General features: G+C 38.0%; 1 protein-coding gene across 1 annotated transcript in view; it reads right to left on the reverse strand.

Annotated features, from left to right (window-relative positions):
* Positions 1 to 2,090: 2,090 nt before the first annotated feature.
* The window catches only part of MOV10L1 (Mov10 like RNA helicase 1), a gene marked incomplete at both ends in the record, with an annotated part of 33,664 nt that continues 18,039 nt past the window's right edge, over positions 2,091 to 17,715 (reverse strand). Inside the window, 14 exons of the mRNA XM_079533574.1 lie at positions 2,091 to 2,186; positions 2,622 to 2,759; positions 6,446 to 6,595; positions 7,390 to 7,563; positions 10,182 to 10,346; positions 10,767 to 10,866; positions 11,616 to 11,737; positions 12,109 to 12,255; positions 12,742 to 12,920; positions 13,807 to 13,903; positions 15,207 to 15,322; positions 15,845 to 15,903; positions 16,660 to 16,751; positions 17,117 to 17,187. Of these exons, the coding sequence (XP_079389700.1) occupies positions 2,091 to 2,186; positions 2,622 to 2,759; positions 6,446 to 6,595; positions 7,390 to 7,563; positions 10,182 to 10,346; positions 10,767 to 10,866; positions 11,616 to 11,737; positions 12,109 to 12,255; positions 12,742 to 12,920; positions 13,807 to 13,903; positions 15,207 to 15,322; positions 15,845 to 15,903; positions 16,660 to 16,751; positions 17,117 to 17,187 (1,706 nt within the window). The remainder of the gene's footprint in view (positions 2,187 to 2,621; positions 2,760 to 6,445; positions 6,596 to 7,389; positions 7,564 to 10,181; positions 10,347 to 10,766; positions 10,867 to 11,615; positions 11,738 to 12,108; positions 12,256 to 12,741; positions 12,921 to 13,806; positions 13,904 to 15,206; positions 15,323 to 15,844; positions 15,904 to 16,659; positions 16,752 to 17,116; positions 17,188 to 17,715) is intronic.

The following is a 17,715-nucleotide window of genomic DNA, read 5'->3' on the forward strand; positions in this document are numbered from 1 at the left end:
GCTGTGTGATATGGTTTAGTGCTTGTGGAGGCAATGGTGATGAGGAGATGGTTGGACTAGATGATCTTATAGGTCGTTTCCAACCTTGTGATTCTATGATTCTAAGTGTCATAGAATCATAGAATGCCTTGGAGTGGAAGGGAACTCAAAGATCATTTAACAGGACTACATAGTTGCTGTGAGATCTGGTCCATCATAATCCTCAAAGGAAGACATACAAGAAATCCTTCAATGGGGAACAGATCCTTTATTGGACAGATGCCAAAGTTTTATGTAGAATACTGGAATGGCATTACAGCCCCTGACATTTTCAGTATAATACTGCAACAAACTGTCTACTATGACTTTTTAGGAGTAAAAACAATTAAGCTGGCAAAATAACATACCAAAGAGACACGGCTGATGAGGCTGCAGTGCTGCTCAAATACAGCTGAGACTCAGACTGGATAAACACACTAAGTATATTCTAGGTTCTACATGGTGTGTGTCACTGCACTGTGTATCTGGCTTTGACGTTTCACCAAGTTATAAGCTGCCCTATCTATACATAAAGCATGGCAGAAGGAAGTACACTGACCACCAGAAGTGAAAGCAATATGAACTGACTGCAAACCAAATCTTGTTTTCACCCCTCTCTTTGTTTCTCTGTAGGTTACCTACAATATTTGTCTGTTGCAGAAAACCACAGGGTTACAACCCAGACTCTGAAAGACCACAGCTAACTGTGCAACTTACTTTAGAAATGCTGTATGGCAATACTTAGTCAACTTGGAGAGAACACCACGTTCAAGTTTAAAGTAACAGCACAGTACTCAATGAAGCTACAGTTGACATTCATTGCTTACAATTTTGCCAAAGTTGAATACAACACTTCTGTACAGGATCTTTGTAGAAACATAGCAGTTTTCACTGTCTCCCCCCACCTTTTCAACCCATTTGAGGCATTCTGACATACACCACAGCAGACAGCTGGACTGCAGCTGAGAAACAGAATTCTGTGTCATCTCAGACACGTATACAAAGGCTTTAAACAAAAAAGCAGGGCTTGAAGTTTGGTTGGCTTAAGATACTCAACATCAGCCAAATGGAGATATTCGTGCATCATTCCAGTTCAATCCAGTGTGGATTATAAATGTCACACTCCATAACCAAATAACAAGACAAACACATATTCTTGGGACAGAAGAGTTTCAGGAGGCACTACAGAAATCTGAGAAAAAACTGAAATGTCAAAAAAAAGTTAAATTAATATACAAGTTCAGCAATAACTTTCTTCTGGAGCTTGGAGGACTCACATATACCTGCTCTATGCAGAAGCAAAATCATACACTTTCTAAACAAAAAAAAGCAAACTGGTTGCCAGTACCACTTTATACTGATAACTTTCAATTTTTTCACCTCTCGAAAGGAAGCATTAAGAAGCCTTTCTTGGATAAACTTCAAGGAATTTCAGAATGCGTGTCTTTCCCTGAGGCCAAAAGGTGCTGGATTCCTATAAGTATTCTTAGCTTCAAAAACAGAAGAGGACTGAATGCATCTTGAATACTGAAAAACTAGTCACACCTGTCTATTAAAGAGATAAGATAAAAATGGATTTTGATTACCTTTCCATGAACAAGAACAAACACTTTGATAGTTAATTTCATCTAGAAGATAATAATATTATATTATAACAATATAATAATATAGTATAATATTATCTAGAAGACAATATAGCAACATATTACATGACCCTGGAAGGGATGTGTTTAAATCAATCAAGAAAATTCTTTTAGTACAGCTAGTGTAAATGCTTCTCCCTACAGCATGCTCCCCTCAAATCCTTCTGTTCCCCAAACACATGCTGCAATGTTAGAGGTATGCAAAATACCAAGTCCAAAACATCCTTTATTTAATACTTAATGCTAAAACTGTTCTTATGGGATGGAGGAATTATGGCTACACGCTATGCTTACATTATTTATGACCGCAAAAATCAAATCTTAATTTGTAACACACGTTTTTCTATGTATCATCCTTCAAATAACATAAGCTTGAAAAATGTCTGAAATTGCTCTGTGTCTAGCATGGTTACAGAGAAGCCAAGATACTCACCGCTGCAGGCTTCTCAGCTCAGAAGGCAGGTCACAACCTACATAAGCGTTATTCATTAAGCTGTACTCTAACAGTGCACAAAAACAGGGATCCTACAAGAAAAGATTGATGTTTAACATAGACCTGTTACTCTGTGTAATGAACCTGCCAACAAATTAACGTGGCATGCCAATGCAGAAGATTTAATAGGACCTTCTCCATAAACAGAACAGCACAAACAGTGCAAGCATGGAACAACATAGCAGGAAGACACCTTCAGATGGATTCAGTGTGTTGCACATAGATGTGGGGAGAATGAACCTCTCATTCAGTTCATTTCATGAATACTGAAGCTCAGAAAGAAGCATGCACAAGCTCAAAAAGGAGACCTCTTTAGCAGGTGGTTAACTGGGAGTAATCACTTCTACCTCTCTCCATTAAAAAATGAAAACAATGGCATCAGGTAATGCCCTCCAAGTTAGCCATTTACCATGGCAAATACCACACATGATTCAAAGATATAAGAAGAAAAAAAAAAACAACCTTACTTTCATAAGAAGATGAGGATTTCCTATGACAATCAGCAAAGCTTTTGCTCTAGTAATTGCTACATTGAATCTCTTTGGGTTAGAGAGAAAGCCCAAACTGTATTCCTCGTCAGCAAGTGTGTCTTCGTAAGATCGCACCTAAAAATTGATTAGAGATACAGATTCAAAACTGGAATAATGAGAAACCAACTTACTTTGTCACAGCGCAACTTCAATCTATTGGAAAGCTTAATTTGCTCACTACAGCAAACCACAGCTCAACGTGAGCAATACACAAATTAGCTGAATTTTGGATTTTGAAGCTATCTAACTTATATTCCACCATTGGTTTTCCCAGAGAAGGTCTATTATCTAACAGTACACTACTATGACTTCAGCAATTTCAAGAGAATGGTATATTAGCTTTATTTGAGCATCAGGAATATCCACTGCAAGCTGAAACACAAGATACCAACACAAAATCAGTTTTACAAGATGTAATCTTTATGTAGAAGAAATGCTAGAGTTGCTGTATTTTTTTAAGTCCTAAAAATCAACAACGTTTCAGAGTGTCCTGTCAGTCATCTTGGCCTTAGCTTAGAAGAAAATGCCACTGAAACACTGCTAGAGCAAACTCAGTTTTCCATTACATTTTCAGCTTTATCTCATCAATATTTAAATTAATCTTTGATAAAACAATTTCCCATCACAAATGGGTTTTACGAATATACCTAAAACTGTAGTTACAATGCTGGATTCTAAAGCTATGATACAATGAAGAACAACTAAGTTAAGCATGGTTCCACTACCATTGGGGAAAAACAAGCAAGCAAATCCCCAAATGGTTTCTTCAAGCCACAAAACACCACCTCACCCAAACCAACTGCTTCCTTCCTCATTGCACCCTAGTCAAACTATTTTCAGGGCTTTGACTTTTTTCATAACTGTCTTGTCCTTCTCTCTCCTGGAAATTGTGTGTGCCTGTTACAGGTAGTCTAGTGCTGCTCTTACCTTGAGCCTCAAATCCCTGGGTTTTATTTCTGCCTTTGCTCAGTTTGCCCTCTATGCCATTGCCCAGATTTACAGGAGCTCAGTCTGTAATGCATATTCCTGAACAGCTCTGAAGGACCACAAGTCACAAACACTGCAAGAACTCCACATTCCAGACACATCTCTTCTACTTCACTGAGACTTACTGCATCAAAAACATACTATCATTTGGAAAAAAAGCAAGCACAGTTGGGTTTTTTTTATTATTATTTTTATTTTTTTATTCTAAACTCAATTTTACACATTGACTGATAGCTTCAGCAAAGTTTGCAAAGCTGTGGTGAAAGGCAAGGGCTACCACCTTCCTAATAACAACAGAAACTCCCAACTTAGTGATGCATTCTTCTCCTCTTGCCTCCTCACCAAATGCAATGGTTGGACTGAATACAATTCAGAACATCTTCCCAAACTTCCATCTCCCTGTATTTCCTCAACATCCCCTTCTATCAAGCTTGAGGAGTGAAACCAGGTGAACTTAAATGAGATTCAAGGTGTTGCACTTGGGTCAGGGCCATTCCAGATGTGCATATAGAGTGGAATAACTCCTTGAGAACAGCCCTGCGGGAAGGACGTGGGGGTCCTGATGGACAAGAAGCTTGATATGAACCAGCAGTGTGCATCTGCAGCCTGGAAGGCCAACAATATCCTAGGCTGCATCAAAAGAGGGGTGGCCAGCAGGGAGAGGGAGGTGATTGTTCCACTCTACTCTGCCCCTGTGAAACTCTGTCTAGAGTACAGTGTCCAGGCCTGGGGCATCCAGCAAAGAAAAAGATGTGGAATTCTCAAACCGGTCCCAGAGGAAGGCCACGAAGATGATCAAAGGGCTGGAACACCTCTCCTATGAAGAAAGGCTGAGGGAACTGGGCTTGTTCAGTCTGGAGAAGGGAAGGCTCTGGGAAGACTTCACTGCAGCCTTCCAGTACTTAAAGGGATCTTATAAACAGGAGGACAAGCATCATACTACATAATCTGTTAGTGACAGGATAAAGGAGAATGGTTTTAATCTAAAAGAGGAGAGACTTAGATTAAATGCAGGCACAAGCTGCCCAGAGAAGCTGTGGATGCCTCATCCCTGAAGGCATTCAAGGCCAGGTTGGACGGGGCCCTGGGCAGTCTCACCTGGTGGGTGGCAACCTGCCCATGGCAGAGGGATTGAAACTAGATGACTGTTAAGGTCTCTTCCAACACGAGCCATTTTATGATTCTGTGATCATAGAATCAGAAATTTTCTGAAAGATTCACTTATTGCAAAGAGTGAAAACAAACAGCTCTGTATTCTCATGTTTATATAAAAATTTCTAGCGATGCAAGTTGTGTCTCCGTACTGTCATATTTACATAGAAGTAGTCAACCAACACCAACACTGAATCAAAGAAGTGGAGTATAATGTGAAAATAATGTCCTGTGACCAGTGTACTGCTGAAGTACAACCACAGCACAGACTTCTTTTCCCCGTCCCTTTTTTGCAAGGCAAATAAGATTTTTTTGCAGATTCAATTAGTCAGAAGCTAGAAAAGACATTTACCAACATCCCAATACTTAAGCAGCAGAACACTCCAACAGCACATCACAAAAATGACCATGGAAGACTGTCAAGTGTTCTCCTAACAGTAAAAAAGGGTACCGGATTCTACAGTCAGTACTGGTGTCTGGGTAATCATCAGCTGTATACAATTATGTGGTAATTCTCAGAAAATGAAAAGAACCTACATCAACATTCATAAGCTAAACAGTGACTTTGGATGCTGTGATTTATACAGTTCTCTCTACTATTTATACTGCATCCAGTTTCCATCGTTGCTCAGCATGCTTAAGCAAAGATATATTACCTATATGAAACTCTATGAACTCATTTTGAATTAGCTTGAAGGGTTTGAAGTCTACCTCAAAAGCACAGATACCATCCTGTTTGCACACATTTCAATTATTTTTCCCAAATACTATGACAGACTAGTGACAAAATCACTGTTCCCTTGGTTTTCTCATGCTCATTCCCCGAAGCTCTATCTCAAAAAGGAAAAAGCTACAGAGAATTAAGAACAAATATTCTAGACAAGCCCACAAGTATACATACTGTTGATAAGATGGTAACCATGCACTCTTGCCCTTGAAACTCTTCTACTGTGCCAACTTTTATATCTGACAAATCAATGCTTCTCAGAAGAAATTTAATTTTTTCTACCTAGAAAAAAATGTTTGAAGAAATTTATTTTTATATTTTAGAATGGATTATTTTGAAACCAAAGACATGAGACATGTAAAGTAATTTAACACAGATGGGTTGTAGGGAATGCCTACACCAGGCTTAGCCATCATCCACTATTAAGGTTTTAAAACAAAATAGAGCTTTTCCTGCTATGTGCAACACTTCTTATGTGACTCAATAGGGGGAATGTTTGCTACCTACACGTAAACAGAAATTAACAGGTTTTTTGATAGATTTTAATGACACGAACAACTTAGATCTTAGGAGTTTATCCATGCAAGCTCTTCTTCTGTAATGGAGTATGTGCCAACCCAAGGCTTACCACAGGTATGGCAGGGCAAACAGTTTCCCCCACCCCCGCAAGAGGGCTGTGCAGAGATTCCTTGCCACTTTCACCTGAGTAAAAAACTGAGGTTTTTCACTCTAAACTCTAGATTTAATGGGAACATCATTAGTGAATGACAATACACTGCGAAACAAAACACAGTGAAGCTCTGAGATATGCCTTCCCATTTTACCAAACCAGAGCAGCAATGCAAAACTACAACTTCAAATACAGTAACTTTGAAGTTTTAAATACTAGCTGTACCTGCTTACGATACGGTGCAATCACTCCAATATCAGCCACTGACACTGCAATGCTTTCATTTTTAGCCAGGTGGCAACAATACTGCATTACTTGAACTGCTTCAGTTGGATTAAACCATGAAGGACTGTGACCTTCACGAGTTTCCTTGCCCTGTATTAGGAGAAGCAAAGTGAGCAGATGAAGGCCATGTACAAAAACTAACTACGTATTTAATTGATTATTGTCTTACACATCTAAATGCAAAACAAACAAAAAATATCTAAAGAACAGAAACTGTAACGTAACATTATACACAAACGTCCTGATTTGCTACAAATCCTTTTCAATGAGCAACCACCACCTGTATTTTATGACGATGGTGCTTCATATATGTGCAAAGAATATAAATCTCAGCTCAGAATAATAAGTGTTTGCAAGCTGTTATTCTGCTTTTGAGCAAAGCAGAATAGGTCAGACACAAGCACCTCCGAACAGTGGACACACCACTGATCACTAACTTCTTGGAAGACCCACAAGGACTTCCTGAAGTACCAGTTTTATCTTTGACTTTTAATCTCCAACAGACTTTTAGTTTTAGAGGCTTGCATTCATTCTAATGCAGCAGACTCTTACCTGAATTAATCTAAATCTAATGGAGTTGCCTGCAACATACTGCTACATTTGCCAATTTAAATTTTTATGAAAATGTCTTCACAATACCCTGCAATCTGCAGCTGCATAAGTTTTTAGAAATCTATTTGTCTTCAGCAGTTGTTTTGAAAACCAGATGGTCAAGAAGCCACCCTTTTTGCAAACAACTTGTTCTTTTCCTATATTCTTTCTGAAATTCATTCTAATGAATAAAACCTTTGTCTACAACATTAGCCAACTTCTATGAAGCTTCTTTAGCCAACTTCTATGAAGCTTCTTTATTTTTACTTAGACTACATGAGCATTTTACATACCCTTACTCCATGAAAAATTAACGGAAACCCTTTCCTGGGCAATTTCTCCCAGTGTAACAAAGAAGTCACTACTGAAGCATCTGCACAAACTTCAAGCTCTTTATTATAAAACAGTTTAGATGGTAAGGCAAGCAATGCAGAATGTGACCTGTAGTTGTTTACGAGTTTTGTGATCTGCAGAGACAAAAAATAAAACCTGTAACCAAAACAGGCAGTTAGAACCACAGAATATCCTGAGTTGGAAGGGCTTTACAAAGATAATTGAGTTACTCATCAGACTTGAAGCTATGCACCTCCCAAGAAGACCACTTACATCTTGCAATGTTAGCTTTCCTAAAGCTGCCAAAAAATTGTATTAAAGGCAAAAAAAATGCAGCCTTGATATTAAGTAAACACTAAATTAAAAAAAAGTCTCTTCCCCCCCTAAATGGGAAGAAAATGGACCATCTCTTCTCCTTCTAAAGGGAGAGAGGGGAGAAAAAAAAAAAAAAAAAAGGAACAGAAAGGAACAAAAAATACATGAAAGATGAAGGAAGAATTCTTTGGTTTGATCTATAGATACATTATGTCTCCTTTTTTAATTCAGTTCAGGTTGTTTCCAAGGGATTCCCATGGATATAATTTATTTTTCGGAGGGGAAGACTTGAAAAGCAGAGAGAGCATCAGAAGAGCCAGTTATCATAACATCTGACAGAGGCAGGCCTTGGAAACCAGAACTGCCTGCCTTCAAATGAAAGAATGCCCTTGAAGAAATATTCCAGTGATTCCAATTATGTATTGTAAGAAGACTGACATATACCTGAAGACCTGTGAGATCCTTCAAGCCCTCATCTCCTGTTGTCATACAATGCCAACATTGTACATTGAACATTGAACATTGTATAAAAAATAAATAAATACAAGAACAGAAATTTTGGGGGTTTCAGAAAACTTTTCCTTAGGAAGCTGAACACAACCTAAAGCGTAGAATTAAGCAGCACATAATACCCAACCTCCCTTGAGCAACTTCAGTTTGCCATCAGATTTCTTCCTCTGGCCATGCTGTTATCAGTTTTTTTGTTAGTTTGTTTTCTGTACCTAAAAAACTAAATCATTTTCAATATGCACGTGCAGAGCTGTCTTCATTCAAGAACTGATTACCCAAAACAGTGCTCTCGCCCCATGGTTTTCACTCTCTTCTTTTCAACAGGGTTGGACAGAGCTATGCAGGACCACAAAGTAAGACAGGGCTAGAAAGGATACAGAACTGTTTGGAGGGCTGGATTCAGAGTGGTGGTGAATAGTGTCACATCCAGCTGGTGTCTGGTCATGAGTGGTGTTCCCCAGTGGTTGCTACTGGGGCCTGTCCTGTTCAATATCTTTACAGATGATCTGGATCATGGGATTGACCACACCCCCAGTAAGGTTGCAGTCAACACCAAGCTGGCAGGAAGTATCAATTTGTATAGGGTTAGGAAGGCCCTGCAGAGGGATCTGTATAGGCTAGACAAGTGGGCTGAGGCCAACTGTACAATCCTGAACAAGATCAACGCTAGGTCCTATACTTTGGTCACAACCACCCCATGCAACGCTACAGGCTTGGGGCTGAGTGGCTGGAAGACTGTGTGGAGGAAATGGACCTGGGAGTGTTGGCTGATGTTCAGCTGAACACGAGCCAGCAGTGCCCAGGTCACCAAGGCCAATGGCATCCTGGCTTGTATCAGAAGTAATGTAGTCAGCAGAAGCAGGGAGGCAGTCATCCCCCTGTACTCAGCTCTGTTTTACAGAGTAAATTCTCAGCTACAGAATACTCTTTTTCAACAGTTACCATATTAGCTTTAAGTTCTTGCCAGCTATGAGCAAAAGCCTATATGCAACGCTTGTAAAAACTTGCACCAGAGTAGGTGACCCACTGTAACCACTGCTGAAATGCACAACCCATTGTCTCACTGTACTCAAATCCACTGTTTGGGTTACATAAATGTTCAGAAAGCACTGATCAATGTCAATATTTATCTGTATGGAGGAATTCAATAACACACCTTTGCTTCATATGCACTTCCATTTCAGACACCATTTTGTCAGGACTGCCTCTCTGTTGTCATTTGTCAAATGGCAACAGAATGCAGTGCACTATTGGTGGGAAGGTTCAACCTCTACTGCCATATCACCAATATTCTCCTCTGTCACTGTAGGCCAACATGATAAAATAGGAGGCATTACTTTCTGAGCAGCCCTCATAGTTCCAGCACAAAGGTGAAAGGAACAGTACTTCTCTATGCCATGAAATATTATGAAGTACTCCCATAAACTGTAAAAATTGTTTTCTGATGCTTATATGAGAAAAATCCAGAAGATTATCCTTCAGAGACCTTTTTTTTCCCCTCACTTCCTGAAGTAAGATGTTCAAAAAATCTTTGCATTTGAAGAGGCAGCTTTACTTGTCTTTTCACGTTAAAAGCTTAAATTGTGCTTGCGAATTTGTGGAGAATTATGTTATAAAGTTACTTTAAGTTGGACAGTGAAACCCTTATTGAGAATTCTGACACATGCACCGCGTTTACCAACTCTGAAGAAATTTTGTTTTTAAGCAGAGAAAGGTTTTAAGAACTTACAGCATCCTTGCTATTTGGCATACATATTCAAAATAATAAAGACTTACTAGTAAGCTAATGTTCAATCCAGACTTAAACCTCAGCATGGGGATTAAAAGACAAAGAAAAAAAAGAAAAAAAAAGTGTTAAGTAAACATCAGCAAACATAGTTTATCATTCTTTATCTGAAAAAAAGTGAAACAATTTAATTTTACTCACCAACAAAGGGTTATGTGATCCATCAGCGCTAAAAGCATCCTCATCTCTCAGGTACATATCTCTTGATATCAGTCTTTCCAGCAAGGATATATTTAATCCAAATGCCACTGCAATTCTAGATTTTATTAGAGGCCCTAACTGCTTTGGATCTCCGACCAGAACTATCTGTGTAGTAAAAAAAACCAACATCTATTAAAACTGTTATAAAATGCAGTCTCAATAACACGCACACTTCAGAATTCCAAGATGAACGTACATCAAGCTCTGCTTTCCCCCCAAACGCCTGATTTGTTTGCAAAGGGTTAGACCCAGAAGAGAAGTAAACCGCTGCCGTAAAATAAATATTTTCGACATATTTCATATTCTGAACTCTGTCTTTCTAATGCAGACTAGATTCAGACATAAAACAATTCTGTTAAAGTGTGGAAAATGAAAACTGTGTTCAAAAGCTAAAACTGATTTAATTGTACATTCGTGAGGTTTATTACATGTACTCACAACTTCATACTCATTATCAGGAACAGCAGCTTGCATCTTGCATCATTCACACTGCTAATAATCTTTTGATGATGCTGAGACAACTACCTGACCGTTAACTTCTGAAATTAATCCAATAGGAATCAGGCTTTCTGGTTCACTTGCTTGCCCAGCCTCATCCAAAATCACATGTGTGAAGTGTCCAAGCCTAGAATTAAATAACATGAACTCAGAACAGGGCATTTCCCCCCTCTCCCCCCGAGATAAGTTAATTCTGCCACCCTGTGGCTGATCTGAGCAATTCTGTTAACATCCCTGTCAAGTGTGCCAGGCACCTCCACATACACAACAGCGAAGGCTGAAAATACATCAAAAGGCAGAAGGCAGTCTGCCTTGTGTTTTTCCTTCTAATTCTTCATCTGCGAGTTCTTCTACATGCTCTCATATATACAACCACTGCTTATCTTAACTACAGCTTTATTTATAGTAAGGTTAAGACATTTGGAAAAATTTCCTTGTTCTCAAATATCTCCAACTATTTCAAGTGAATAATGCACTTGGTTTAGCAAAGACAACTGCTAGCCTTTATTTCTATAAAACAACTCTTAAATCAGTTAGACACTTAATAGTGTCCTTTCAGAAAGCTGAAAGCAAAACCAGAAGAATCTTTACTTAATGGCACTTCACATGGTGGCTCTTTACAACTAATGAAGATTTTATTTAATAGACTAAGTACAATGTGATTTTTAGTGGAACTCCTAGATGCTTTCAAGACAACATGATTGTAAATAGCAACGTCGCAGCTAAGGTTCCCGCTGCCTGTGGTGGAAAAACAACCGTGTCAAGACGCTTTCTTACATTTACTCTGAAGAAATTCTCCACTGAAACATTATTAAGAACAAGAGGTTTGCCAGGAAGCCAGATGTCTCAACAATACTCCTGTTTGCAGTACTGTACCTTGTTCCTGTTTGATAAAACATTCCTGCGCTACAGCAAGTGGTAATTACTATCCTGAACCACACTGCCTTCCAAATATCATCACCGTCCTTGCAGTAAGGTTTCACCATGTCATCAATGTGCTGCAGAAACATAACAGTGTGCTTAGCAAAATACCACTCCAGATGTTTTTATGTGAATAATTTAAAAAATTCACCAAAAAAAACTATTTTGGAAGTGGAACAAAATGCTTAGACATAGACCCATGCACTGAAATGGATTCTTGGTTGAATGTGACTGAAGAAGACATATGCATTCTCTTCACCTATCAAGACTGCAGATATGTTTCATACACATATATTTTTCAATTCATCTTCTGGAAAAGCTAGATCAGTTATTACTTTCCTAGCCAAGTCTCAGCAGCCTAATAAATACTGACAGTTGCATTAATAAATCAGCATTTGAAGATTAAAATATTAAAAAAGAAATACTACCGGTTATCTGTAGCATTTACCTCTACAGATCTGTAGGTAGCATTGACTCGGACCATAGCTCCTGGTTTTAATAGATTGCTTTGATGCAGCCTCAAGCAAATCAGATCTGTTGCAGCATTTGATGGTGCGCAAACCAAGATTCGACTATCTGGTAAAGTAAAATGTATCTATATTCAAAAAGATGGACATCACAAAAAGAAAAGGTTATTTGGAAAAGTAGCAATAGCTCAAACACATCTGTTTTATTTCACTGAATACAGAATCCAGATTATAATCATCCATGCTTTTGCAGTTCAAGAACACTACTCTCGACATCCATCATTTAAGGGTTCTCAAGCTGAGTGCACTCAGAGCAGAACTACTGCACAGTTGTTACATTAATGCATACTGTGCTTCAAGAATCTATTATGCAGTACTAGAATCATGAGTTAGATAATATTCACTAAAGCCTTAAGATATAAAAATAAGCCATTCAGGATTTTTTTTCAAAGTCACATTGATTTCATCATTCTGAATAGCTCAGTGAAAAGGCTTACGAAGAATATTTCCAAATCTTGCCTAGGAAAATAAAGAAGTGATGGTATTCACAGATTCACCTTAAGTGTTCTAACATTGAAAAGATTCGAGTCTATCCATTTATCATTCACCATTACCTGTAAAATAGCTTCAACTACTGTTATTGTTTTTCCAGTTCCTGGTGGTCCAAAGAGAATATAAGGTGTTGGACGACATTCACCACTCAGTATCCTTTTCACTGCCAATTTCTGCTGCTTGTTAAGCATAGGATTGAAAAATTCACCACCTCTCCATTTAATTGTCTCAGTTTCCTCAACTATGATCAAGATAAGTACATATTAAAATTGCAAAAATATTTTTAAGCATACACAGATTAAAGCAACTGCAATTCATATTATGCTTTAATTTATTTTTTCCATTTTCCTAGAACAGCACAGAGAAAAGAAAACAGCAATAATTCAGAAGTATACTGGATCTCCTAAAAAATTAATGGACAAAAAAGGATCATCATTATTTACTTAAAAAAAAAAAAAAATCTGTAAAGACTTCAGTAATTTTAACATTAAACTCTTTTTTTTTTTTTTTCCTCCCCCCTTTAACTGCAAAATTTCAGTAAACTTTCAGAGACAGCACCAGTACTAAATGACAAATGATAGTCATACTGACCACAGGAATTCCCCTACACCTCATTCAGTATAGCTGCAGCTTACCACAACAGAATCTTATTAACTCCTGGACAGAAGTGCCATCTAAGTAATCTGCTTCCCAATTCAGGTATGTTATTGTTACAAAGAGATAAAATCCCTCTCTTTCAGTGTCAGTGCACTTAACTGTTGAAGTCACACTTTCCAGATAAGCACAGACATGACAGGCACTTTCTGAAACCTTTCAAAAATAGTTACCATTTTCAGCAAGGTAGACGTTCCAGCAACAAAGTGGAAACTCTGAATGTGACCAGAAATATTCCAGTTGCGATTAGGAACAGTTAATTTACTGAGTACAAACTATATCACTGGAAGTCTGCTTAACTGAAGATGTTTAAACAATCCACACAAGGGCTCTAATGAATCTTCCTGCTGCAAAGTTTCTCCTTAAGCGAGCATGAGGACATCTCAGAGACACTGTACTCTGCCTGTCTGTCTGAAGTGACAGCAATCTTGAACTGGCTACACTTCAATATTGAAGAAAGTAGTAGAATATACCAAGTTGGCTTGTTTCCACAGAAGCAGTCTCTGCACCTGCTATGTTTATCTGCCTCAATGGCGTGCGTTTTGCCTGCTTGTTCTGCAGCTTTCTGACCTGGAAATATCAAACAAAGGTAAACACATTTATAACTTTACAGAAACAAGTAACCATCTTCACTAATACCTGAAATTACTTAGTTTTATTTTTTCCCCGTTAAAGGGGTTCATTTCAATAAATAGAATATCGGTGAAGAAGAGATTCTGCAAACAGTTGTGGTGGGAAGAGGCATTGTGTGGGTTCAGAAACAGATGACAGAACTTACTGATGATATAAGAAGATGGGGCAAACATTATCTTCAGCAACTACGATGTGAACAAATACACACTCAGTAAATTAGCAAACAACACAATATCAACAGCCTTAGCTGAAATGCCTGATGGTTCATCTTCATTTGAAGAAATTTTGCAGTAAGATAAAAAAAAACTCATGAAAATCTAAATTGAAAGCTCTGCACCTGAGAATGAGTAACTGTATGAATCAGGACAGGCTATGAGAACACTAACTGAGCAGTGATCCCCAGGCCCTGTTCAGGAAACTGAGTTACTATGGATGCTTCATGTATAGAAACATCATGTTACTAAGAACTAGAGAGGTTGAAACAACTTACCCTTTCCAGTTTGATAAAGAAGAGGTAAATAGGCTGCCTAATGCCTATCATGGCTTAAAACAGAGTTAGGAAAAGGAAAAAAATAAATAAGAGACCAACACTTCTCAATTCTTTGTAGTAGCACATAATGTAACAAGGGGCCACATCTGAAGCTGCAGATAGAAGATTCACACTGTGAACTGGGGGTTGAAATCATTCAGTGGAAATGTTGTAAAACATTGAGAAAGGTTATACAGATGTTGTGGAACCTCTGAACAAGATTAAATCCAAAGCTGACTTGATTCAGTGCTGGTGACAATCTACTCCAAAATAGGAAAGAGGACTAAATATCATTCTGAAGGTTGTTTTAAGAAGACCTCTACAATTTCTTCCTATAATTTAACAAGCAATAAAAAAGCCTAGGTAACTTTGCACAGATCAGGATGTTACCTGCCACAGGGAGAGAACTTCACATATCTTAGAAGTTGCTATGAAAACTAGTTTAAGGGAAATCTGACAGTTCATATTATTATAATACAGGTTGTTACGAGAACTTTCCATTCTAGATGAGAGGATTAGCTTAATAGCATCATTTGTCATAAAATTTCCTGTCTTCAGGTACGCAAACAAACTTCTGTCATCAGAAAGTAGCAGAATGTGACTTCAATTATTTGATGCTAAAACAAATACTTGCTAACAACAGCCGTGAAGTACATATCTGTTACAAATTTGGACGTTGCTCAGTTAGAACAAACATTTACAGACAGTTACCTCACTCTTCTGCTGGGAACACAGCTCAAGGCCATCATCAGCTCCACAATACTCAGTGATATTCTGGGTCTTGACATCTTGTGGTGACTGTAAGAGAAGCTTCTCTGGAAATAACACTTCAGATTCAGAAGAGAAAGTAGAAAAATTTGAGAACCACATGAACACACATTTTGCTGATGTATCACCCACCACATGAACACACATTTTGCTGATGTATCACCCTGCTCTATGTTTTTATAGCTGGTTTATAATCCTAACACAAAAGTGGAAAAGATCTGTGCAAAGATCACATGGACCGTTCTGCTCAATCACAGAACAGGGTATCTGTGCTTTTTAGTTAAGTTCTGAGGTAATACAAAACACTGCCATTTCACATACCATTGCTACAACTGTATGATTTATACAGAGCTTATCTGTTCAAACTATTTACAAAAGCTTAAGTTTTCATTCATGTTCTTTTTGATGGCCAATAAGACCCCCTCTACATTTAGAGAGCTGTTTTTCAATTAAAAGAACAGAAAATTCCTGTAAAAAGAGACTATAATGCATCCATCTAAGTATGCCTTGATGTGAAAGCAATAAAAAACACAAGACTCCCCACAAGCCTCTCCAGACAGCTTAAATCAACTGAAGTGTACCTTTTTCACCCAGACACTTAGCTTGCTCAACTGCCATCTGGCACCGCCTGCTAGGAATCCTGTTATTAGAACAGCAGATCAACAGTTTGTGGATTAGAGTAAAATCCCAGATTTTCATAAACTACAGAAGCATTAAGGTAACCAGTACATTTTCTGTGTAGCAGAGCTTATAAAAACAGTTCTATACAGAAATACCGCAGGGTATTTATTGGAAAATATACTGTAGACATGTCAGTCAACAGCTTTGCTATGAGCATTAATACATCTCCAGCTCTTCAATGAGAAATATGGCCTTTTGTCTCAGAGTTGGATAGTTTTTCATGCAAGCTTTCTGCAAAACTGATCTTAAATGGAAGATTACTTATATACAAATAATACACCAAAAATAAAGTGTGAGTAGTTAACATCAGCAACTTATAAACAGTCCTCCAGTCATAATGGTGGAATGTTTTCTTAAGAAATAAAAAACACTCACAAAGAATCAAAATTTATACAACGAAAAAGAACGAAAAAGAAAATTTATAGTCACCCCAGTGACTGCTTCAATGCCAGGTGGTGGAATAATCACTTCCACATAAAAACAGAGACACAAGACAAGAATGCTTTGTACACAATGACTACCACTGCAGTCTTTTATCAAGCAGGATAGTGGGAAAGAGGTGAAAGAGTTGGAACCTAAAAGCTTAATTGTGCCTTTCCTGTAACCACCAAAACCACAGTGAGACAGTCTCACGTGTTTTCAAAATTCACTTTGCTAGAGGAATCTTGTATCTTGTAGCTCATCAATGCTGATTTTTGGAAGTGCATTAAAATACCTGCAGTAAACAAATTCCACATCCATGGGTTCTGAGTTGTAAGCCCGTTCAAAATCAGCATTACATTTAAGAGTAACATCTTCATTACATATCTGTAGGAAAAAAGCAAAGATCAGTGTATTGATGAGGAGTTTAGTCATTCATACACAAAAGCATATTTGAAATTACTGGGAAACTGAACACCTTAGCCACCTAGATTTATTAACAACCAACATATTACAGTTCTAGATTACTTTATGAGTGCCTTCAGGGCAAGTAAGGATTATAATCTAGAGAAAAGGAAGTCCCTGGAAAAACTAAATTCACAATAAAAATACGTCACTTAGTACATTAAAAAAAATAACCTGTTTTGAGGAAGGCAGATTAAGCTAGTCTCTAATCTCGTTAATTAATTGCCAGCTTCCCCTTTGAATCCTGTGGATTACAGTATATTCAACAGAAGACAGACCTTGCTTACCTCAGTAACGTAGGCAATGTACTCTATTATATGCTCAGAATAGACCTGACTTTTCAGTATCACCTTATCACCTAATTAGAAACAAAAGATAACACACAGTTACAAGAAATACAAGTGAAGCGCTGCAGCGAGTTTTACTTTCTCCGTGGTATGGTTACAAGAGATTTGCATGATAACACATCCTACAGCAAACTCGCTGTATCCATGAATAACTCATTAGGCACTAGATCTGAACTGCCATATACAAGTATACATTACATTTTAAAAGGTATCAGATATTGATGCCATCAGACCTTCAACATCTCCTCTGAACAGTACCTTGCATACCACAGTATCAGATATTAGTAGTTTTTTGATTTTGATATACCTGTTGCTCTTTAGATCCTACCACATTGCAGTTTTTATTTTTGTGGAAAAAATCATCCAGAAGCCTGAAAATAACAGATCACTCGTAATGGCAGACATACGTAATGCTTCTTCAGACAGCAGCCACAGCATGACTGTGAGACACAAGCAGTGCAGTTCACCTGTCCAGTAGCCTACATTACTGATTTTGTGTTCAAACTTGTTGAAGACTTCCTTAAGTAAATGACAATGCA

This window comes from Tetrao urogallus (assembly GCF_951394365.1).
Source record: "Tetrao urogallus genome assembly, chromosome: 1".
Classification (NCBI taxonomy): Eukaryota; Metazoa; Chordata; class Aves; order Galliformes; family Phasianidae; genus Tetrao; species Tetrao urogallus.